Here is an 8876-nt window from a genome sequence, read left to right as displayed (position 1 = left end):
CGCTGGTCGATACTCAATTTCATAGTCATAAGCCGATAACATGAGAGTCCAACGCAGCATCCGTGGTGATAGCACCTGGGAAATGGGCTTGGCATGGTGCAACAGTCGTAAGAGAGGTTTGTGGTCTGTCACAATTTTGAAATGTCTCCCATATAGAAACTGATGATACTTCTTTATGCCAAAGCCGATGGCGAGCGCTTCTCGGTCTGTCTGGGCATAATTCCGTTCTGCCGCACTCATAGTTCTCGACGCATATGCAACCGGTCTCTCGCTGCCATCATCGCACACATGACTCAACACAGCACCCAGTCCGTACGGGGATGCGTCACAGGCCAGCACTAGGGGCTTGTTGACATCATAGTGCACCAGAACATGTGATGACTGCAGCAGATCTTTCGCCTGGCGAAATGCTTCTGCCTCAGCTTCCATCCAACGCCACTCGCGAGCCTTGTCCAACAGCCGGTACAGTGGCTTCAAGGCATGAGCTGCTCCTTTAAGAAACTTGTAAAAGTTCAGAGCTCCTAAAAAGGTTTGAAGTTCCTTTTTGCATGTTGGCTCTGGGGCCTTGTGAATAGCACGCACCTTGTCTTCTGTCGGCTGCACACCTGCAGAGTTCACACGGAATCCCAAGTAACACACTTACTCAACACAAAATTGACATTTGTCAAACTTTAGTCGCAGACCGTCTTCATGAATTCTTTTGAGCACTTCTTGTAAACGAGCATTGTGCTGCACCTCATCCTTTCCACCGATCAAGATGTCATCCAAGAACACAAGAACACCATCAATTCCATGCAACAGTTCTTCCATGTACCTCTGAAAGATAGCCACTGCCACTGCCACGCCAAATTGAAGACGGGTTACGCGGAACAGTCCCCGATGTGTTGTAACCGTCAACAAGTCAGCTGTTTCTTCATCAAAAGTCTTCTGTTGATACGCCTGTCCGAGGTCTGGCCTTGAAAACTTCAAGCAACCTGCCAGCCTGGCAAACAGCTGCTCTGGTGTCGGCAGGGGATACGTTTCCTACTGCACTACACGATTGACTGTGCTCTTGTAGTCCCCGCAGATCCTTATCAATCCATCTTTTTTGACAACTGGGACGACAGGTGTTGCCCACTTCGAGTGCCGCACAGGCTGGAAAATGCCTTGGCTCACCAACTAGTCCAGTGCTTCGTCGACCTTCGGTCTCAATGCAAACGGTACTTGTCGTGGCTTCAGAAATCGCGGCGGAGCTGCCGGGTTCACCTCTATGCGTACAGGAGGCCCTTTACTTGTCCCAAGTCCAGGCTCAAAGACTGAAGAATACTTCTTGAGCAAGGCTGTTGTTCCCCTACTGCCAGTTCGACTCGGCTCGTACACACGGTGAACACCACTCAGACTTATTCCCAAGGACTTGAACCAGTCCCGACCGAGAAGTCCGATACTAGCACCCTTAACCACCACCAATCGCAGGCGATGTTCCTGCCCCTTGAATTCCACCTGGCGGCAAAGCCGCCAACATTTGACACATGGTAACTCCGGGTTGCTTGGCCCTAAAGATTGTCCCGCTATGTTAACAAAGATGACACACACACACACACACACACACAATGCAGTGTGGGCAGTTGATAAAGATGGTATATATACACACGGTGATGGGGGGCTGTGCACATGACAAAAAAATAGAACTGCAGTGAAGTATGGACAACTAACTAACAGAAAGAGTTTTTACACACAGCTTTACAAAAAAAACTCTTCCATCAAACTTAATATAAGTGCATGGAGTCACACCATGTAAGAGTTCAATGAAGTGTGTAGACTCTGCCTGGCGAGCTCTCAATATGTGTGCACAATTATATGAGGCACACGTGACAAACTTCTTCGATGAAGCAAACACTCTTGTATTGCCTGCTAGATCCTTGAAGGAAACAATACGCTCTATCTTGAGGCATGTTCCTTGATCTGTAACCAGTGCTGTAGAGTCTGTTTTATTTGCCCTTGAGTACTGCTCACTGTGGAACATGTGCCCAGACACAACAACTCGGTCATGCTCCACAACAGGGCCACTTATAATGTCACCAACATGGTTTTCAACTAAGTCACAAAGTGGCTCAGGGAAAGGTCTAGGCTTGCTAGGCAAGAGAATGCCTTTGTTGTCTGATGGACAAGCTCCTGACAAAAACAGCCGAGTATGAGGACTAGCTAATGCCTTCATGTTTTTGTAGTTGCTTGCCATCATCAGCCTATCTACAATTTGCACAGGCACTCCTCTGGCCGATGTGACCAGTTCTTTCAAATGACCAATATTGGATTCAAAAGGAAAACAGGAATGTGCCCAGAGTGGACCCTGCTGTGCAGCACTTTTTGGAATGTGCAGCAACTGGTGCACATTGTACGTCATGTACTTTTTTCCATACAAAAACTGCACTCCGACGACAAACTTAACGAGGAACTCCGAACTTCTAGTTACATCTGCTTTGCTGATTTCTTTCCGCAGCAGGAGAGAAATTCCTTCAACAAGCAGTGCGAAATGCTCAAAGTACTCCTTTGGCAAGATCCCTTCCAGACACGGCAAAGAGAAATAAAGCAGCCATTGCTGCCACTCTGACGCTTTCCAGTACTTTCGTACAGAAAGTGAACGGGGCAGGCGGCACACAGAAAGATGAGGCCTGATGGCACAGAGGCGTTCGTCTACAGCAGCAAGAACCTGTGGTGAACCGATATAGAATGGTTCTCCCACACACGATAACCAAAGTTCAGTCATCTGACGCGACACACCTAGCAGTACACAATGCATATAGTCTGGGGTGAAACCCCAGATTACATCAAAGTGCTGCAGGTTCATCAATGGCGTTGGGCCTTTCACGCCTTGCACTGCTTCTCCACCATCCGCAGCCGCACGCATCTTCTGCCAAGTGTCTGCTGCATCCCTGTCAGGCACGATATTGTCAACAGGGTACTTGACAGTACCTGTTTGGAATAGTAACACAAAAGCAGAAAGTCAATGGCTTTCCACAGAGAGCTCAGAAAGTGACTGCCCTATATTATCAAAGTCCAGACTCGATCAGAAGATAGGAGAAAACGCATTACTGTAATGATATCAATGATAGCAGTGCAGTAAAATTTGTGCTATTGTAATTGCCCCCATACTAAAAATAAAGCATCTCAAATATTCGCATTTCAAACATAGCACATCATATATGTGTGAATGCACATCTTAATATATATATTAGTGCTACTTCTTGAGATTTTTGCTTTAACTAATTCACTTACCATCTACACTCTCTCCAGGATGCAAGCACCATCCGCAGCCATAAAAACCATTGAACTGAACGAAGTTCTGCATTGCCGCCCTTGCAGGTGCGTCGGCACAGCAGCTGAGACAAAATACCTGCAATAAATAAAGACAATGACTTTAAGCTTTTCTTTGAGTGAGCTTCTGCAAAAAGCACTAAGCAAAAAGCAATTTGACTGTCCCATATACTCATGGCAAGCTGCAATGGAGCGCACAATCACTGTCTGCAAATCAGTATTTCCATGTTGCCACAAATTTCACTACATATTGTTTATTGCTGCTGCCTTATCTTTTGACAACCTCATAAGAACAACCCTAACATGCCGAGACAGCACTGATTTATGACGAATTTGGGATAAGCTTTCATTTCATGGGGTTTAACATCCCAAAGCGACTCTAGGCTATGAAGGACCACCTGTGGTTCTTTGACATGCCCTGACATCGCACAGTACACGGGCCTCTAGAATTTCGCCTCCACCAAAAATGCAACTGCTGCGGCTGGGGTCGAACCCACATCTTTTGGTCAGCAGCTGAGCACACATAACCACTGACCCACTGCAGCGCTATTTGGGATAAAAAAAAAAGTAAGCAGCAGTAATGTTGCTGCAGGAAAGGCAGTAGAGTGGGTAGACTGCCCAATGAGTGGCAATAGAAGTGCAGCTACTGAGAAATACAAAAGGTGGTGTATCTACACTGGCTGCTGCCATTCACAAGCTCTGTGAGTCGTCGATGTTGAAGAAAAAATGGTCGGCAATATTTAGTGGGAGCTGGTCTAGCACAATCATTTCTTGATGTCCTGCACTAATGCTAAGCTTTTTGCGCATTGAGCTCACAATAAAAAAATACTGAACTTAATGTGCAGTAATCATTTTAAGCATTAATCTGTTAAATTTCGTAAGTGTGAAAACATGGTTACCTTCGAGAGCATAGCCTCGTGGGAAGCCTTCCATACAATGCCACTTGTTCCTAGGACATCCATCTGTTTGGCAAAGGCGTCCAGGAGCAGTGTCATATTCTGATGGGACTTGCCGTACCATAACGCAGACACGAGCACGTTTTTGTCTCTTATATGAGGCGGCAGTTCATTTAATGTCATTTGCACAGGCCAAATCGAATAGTTCGACGATCTGAACACAGGGCTGCCGTCGGCGTTGATGGTAACAGTCAGGTCGTTTAAGGTCAATTCGCGTCTAAGGCGTTTGTACAATGACCCGTCGGTGATGTCAGTCAGTTTGTCTTCATTTTCGGTCAAGTTACGCGCAATGAACTGCAATCTGTTTTGAAGGGAGTCAGCGACACTTCGTTCCGAAAGCAGCGGACACAGCTGTTCCCTAATGGGCAACGTTATAAAAAACTGTCCATCCGACAGCATCTGCCGGCCGCTGTATGCTCGTGAGCATGTCCTGCAACACCCCTCCACCCGATTTCTATCGCCTAGGTCTCCGGATGTTTCCGCGACCAGTGCCATACAATTTGCGCAATAAAAATGAAATTGTGCTTTCTCAATGCTGGCTCCAACATGTTTCTTGAAGAGAAACTTCGTTGCCGGGATGTCGTGCCTGTTAAGGATATAAATTATGAGCTTCTGGAGCGCTTCAACTCCTTTCCACGGGAGGCCGAACTCAAGAACGAAGTTCACTGCAACTGCCAGCAAGTCATCTGCGGACAGCTGATCACCACTGTCGGCAGTGTCCTGAGCATTTTCTGTCACGCATGTAACGTCAGGATCATCATCACTATTGTCGAGCGGGCTTGAAGCAGATGTTGCACCTGACGAGGATGCGGCGTCAGCGGGCATTTGAGCAACACTTGCCACCGAGAGGCTCCCAGCTTCACTGTAGCCACTGCCATCCCTGTCCACATAACTGGGGCCGCTGTGCAAATCAAGCGATACTTCGGCCTGCGAGCGCGCAGAGGCTTGAAGATATGACCTGGTTGATTTAGGAAGAGTCTCGATGTTTGAGTCAGGTTCTAAGTACCGTTTTCGAGGCTTCATTCTCGCAACCTGGTTTTTTCACGCCTGTCAAGCAGCAGTTACGTTCACAGGAGATGAAAAAGAAAAACTCATTCACGGATCACGTTGGATACACCAGCGGGAACGGCTCGTGTTGGATTACGGCAGATAGCTGACTTCTTTCTTTTATATGCCAAATAAATATTTATACAAAAATAATCAAAATTGTTAACACTCTAGATATTGAAAAGTAAAGGTTGACGTTATAAAATAATAAATGTGTGGACATGTTGGCCGGAAAAAAAAAAGTGCCAGCTGGCAATACTAACGTTGGGCAATACTGCCTCAGTCCAGTCCCATCGCCATCACCACCACTTTTCGTCGTCGTTTTGCTGCGCTTGGTTGTTCTGTCTTTCTCGTTGTATTTAGTAATTTGTTTCGCGATCACCATCACTTTTCGTCGCCGTTTTCCTGCGCTTGCTTGTTTTAACATTTTTTTTGTATTTAACTATTAATAATTTGTTCCGCGATGTTTGCTGTTGTGCGGTTTTTAAATGACCTCGATAAGAGGCTACATACTATTCCAACGAGTGACATCGAGAACTTTTCACCCGATAATGAACAAGATTTTGATAATCGAGCCGTTTATTCGGCATTCTGGAGTGACCCGATTGATGAAGAAGGCTCCGGCATGTACAACGCTCAGGTGCTTATGCTGGGAGGTATGTTTGCCATGATTGCTGCTTGTCTTCTCGCTCACGTGGCCTTTTGAAGCGAAAAGCTTTACTAGGCTAGTCAACGCCGGGTCTGGCGTGCGCCGTGATCAATTTTAGCCACATCTGCGCGTGCGCGAGTTCGCCGCGTCACATCGCTGGCGGAGTCGCGCTCTGCGCGAGTTTAACAGACTGTGCATCGGCGCGCGCTCGGCTTCCTCGTATGACGCCCACCGAAGCTTTTCGCTGATATCCAGGTTTAACCCAAGCGAAGCCATTGCCAATTTTTTGTTTTATTTATTATTTCAGAAAGTGAAAAAGAGATAAAAGAAAGGATGGCCACAAAAAGACTTCTGATTCCTAAAATCCAGAGTCCAAATGGGTCATCTGATGAAACTGAGCCGGTCCAAAAAAAGAATGAAAAAAAGGTTGGTGAAAATTGCATCCCTTGCATTTGTAAGCTCCCCCTCCCTCCCCCCTTAGAAACGTAGCAAATGACATACTAGCTAGTGCAAGTTGGTTAAATTTTAGAGAAGAAATGGAGTGCATTTCCTTTTATTGCTGAAAATTGCCATCACTCTTCGTCGACAATTGTTTTTCACAAATTACCTTGCATTTCAGAGACAGAAGCAAAACAGGGTGGCAGCAAAGAAGTCTCAGTATGAAAGCATACTGAGAAAGAACCTGGAGGCAGCGCAGAAAAAAACGGAGGCTGATCTTCCAGGAGGAAACCAGCGCGTAAGGAAAAATAATGGCTACCTTATTTGTCATGATGCAAACGTGTAACCTTAAATTATTGCTTCCAGTCAAAAAGACAACCTCCACAAATTTCCGAGTCTTCTTCAGACTCTGAGGATTCTTTATGCTCCCGACGGGAATTGTTGGAAGCGATGAAGAAAAAAACTTTTGGAAAAAAAGGGCTCAAGACCTCGAAAAGGACAAGCTTTTTCTGACCGAGCAAGTTGCCTCCTTGCAGCAATGTCTGAAAAGCAAAATTTTCGAGTGTAAGTTGGGCCTGTACCCATTTCACTATGGTTGTAATTAGTGTAGAATATACTATTTTTGCAAGTGCTCTTTATAAACATTAAGTTTGTATTTTGCATGAAGTGTAAAAGCAGAAGGAGACTGCGGGCCAAACAAGTTCCAAGATGCACAGGTCAGTTACTATTTTGGCATCAACTAAACATTAAAGTATAAGTTGATGTGTATCTTTGTGTAGGAAGATGACATGTAGCTTGATCCCTAAGTTGCTCAGTTTTCTTCTTTACAGCTGTGCTGCAAGCCAGCTGTCATGCACCGACTGCTGCCACAAGTCATGTTCCTGCTGCTGTTGGAAGTGGAGATGAATGTAATTACTTTGTTACTTAAGTAAAGTGCACCAAGCAGTGTAAATGCATTGCATAATTGATCGGCACTGATATTTCATTTCACTGTAGGGAACTTTGACCATCACGCCAGCACCTCTGCTGAAGAACAAATGCTGTACCGTGAGTTACATTTGCTCTTCATGGTGCGGCTTTCTTGTGTTCAGTTTTTTAAACATGCAAGTGGCAGCTCCTAAGTCTTGGTATTCTTCTCTAGCACCACCATCAGACGACCTCGCTATTCAGCTCGAGGGCACTGGCGAGCAGCAGCTGGCCGGGACTGCCCCAAGTAAGCAGAGTATATTGATATTGTTCACTTTTTGCTCCCATTACATTCGCCTCTTTCTTATAGGTTACCTGAATTGTTTTGGGAAAAAATTTCATGCCCCCAACTGCTAGTAATCCACTCTAGTATGTTTTAGACACATGAATGCGGGTGAAATTTGAGAACGCCCACGTGTTGTGCGGCAGCATACGTTAAACAACCCTAGATGCTAAGAATTAAATCAGCGCTCATCTACAGTGTCCTGCATAGCTTATTCCTTGCATAAACTCAGCTTAATAATTCATTTAAGATGAGTGTTTAGTGCTGCATACAGCTGTAGTGCAGTTTTCTATGAGGCTTAGCATAGCGTTTCAGAATACTAATGGACAAGGATATAGATTAACCTGGTCACTTGTTCTTAAAAGGGTGTGGGCAGCAAGGTTTTGATTACATTTGTTTCTTTGGAATGGGGCATAAAAAATTGGTTACATACGGGCTCTTCTGGAATTAGCCTATAGCTACAATTTATAACTAGATTATTGTTTAAAACAGCGCAAAAGACAGGGACACAGATAGAAAAGACACACACAGCGCTGACTTACAACTAAATTTATTCATGGAAAATACATGTATATATACATAAGGCAAGATGCGCGAAAGCGGCAAACTGGTAAAATGCGCCAAAAAAATTGAAAAAAACCTAATGACGTGTCGCGCGCTTTGCCAAGTACGCCCGTTCTTTATCAGATAGCGCAAGAGAAGGGGTGCTGACACAAAGGTTACCCAGAGCTGATATCCTTTGGGCCTCAATTATTTCCCTCGTGGTTTCCGCCCCGTGTAAGCTCTCCAGCCTTAGTCGCATGAGTTGTCCCGTGACAAAGCCTATGGTTGCATGCAAGAAAAAGCATCAAAACAGGTATGTTGATTGCATTCGCATTCGATTCGATTCTCATCTGTAAATATGTAGAATAAACCCTTCTGTACAGTTTTCCTCGATAGCGCAGTCCGACATCCCGCCGACATCCCGCTGCTCGGCTCCATCGGACGCGGCGGGCTGCCTGGATTTTCCTGCCACTCGTCACCTTGCCCTACCGCACTACCGGCTTCGCACGAAATCACTGCTGCTATCACCGCTGCAAGCAACAAGTGCGCGTGCGCGCCTAACGGAGCCATCGACCGGATATAAATCAGAAGCAGCTGGCGAAGCGGTCATTTGGCAGCGGCGGCAGCACCCTGCGAGCATCACCACTTACACTGCTATCGAAACTGTGCAGATACGACGGAAAGCAGTCTTTTCCCGGATCGT

At 45.8% G+C, this 8876-nt stretch overlaps 1 protein-coding gene across 1 annotated transcript; it reads right to left on the bottom strand.

The window, feature by feature from the left end:
- Window positions 1-3221: 3221 nt before the first annotated feature.
- On the bottom strand, window positions 3222-5072 carry LOC149356993 (uncharacterized). Its single transcript, XM_089576480.1, has 2 exons — window positions 4191-5072; window positions 3222-3370 (listed from the first exon to the last, which is right to left on the bottom strand). The coding sequence occupies exons 1-2, from the start codon at window positions 5070-5072 to the stop codon at window positions 3245-3247; spliced, it is 1008 nt and encodes a 335-aa protein (XP_089432606.1). The 3' UTR covers window positions 3222-3244.
- Between the last annotated feature and the right edge of the window lie 3804 nt (window positions 5073-8876).

The sequence above is a fragment of the Amblyomma mixtum genome, chromosome 3, assembly GCF_055824585.1.
Source record: "Amblyomma mixtum isolate Tamu chromosome 3, ASM5582458v1, whole genome shotgun sequence".
NCBI lineage: Eukaryota > Metazoa > Arthropoda > Arachnida > Ixodida > Ixodidae > Amblyomma > Amblyomma mixtum.
Note: the sequence above shows the minus strand (reverse complement) of the source record. Positions and strands in the feature narration are given on the sequence as shown.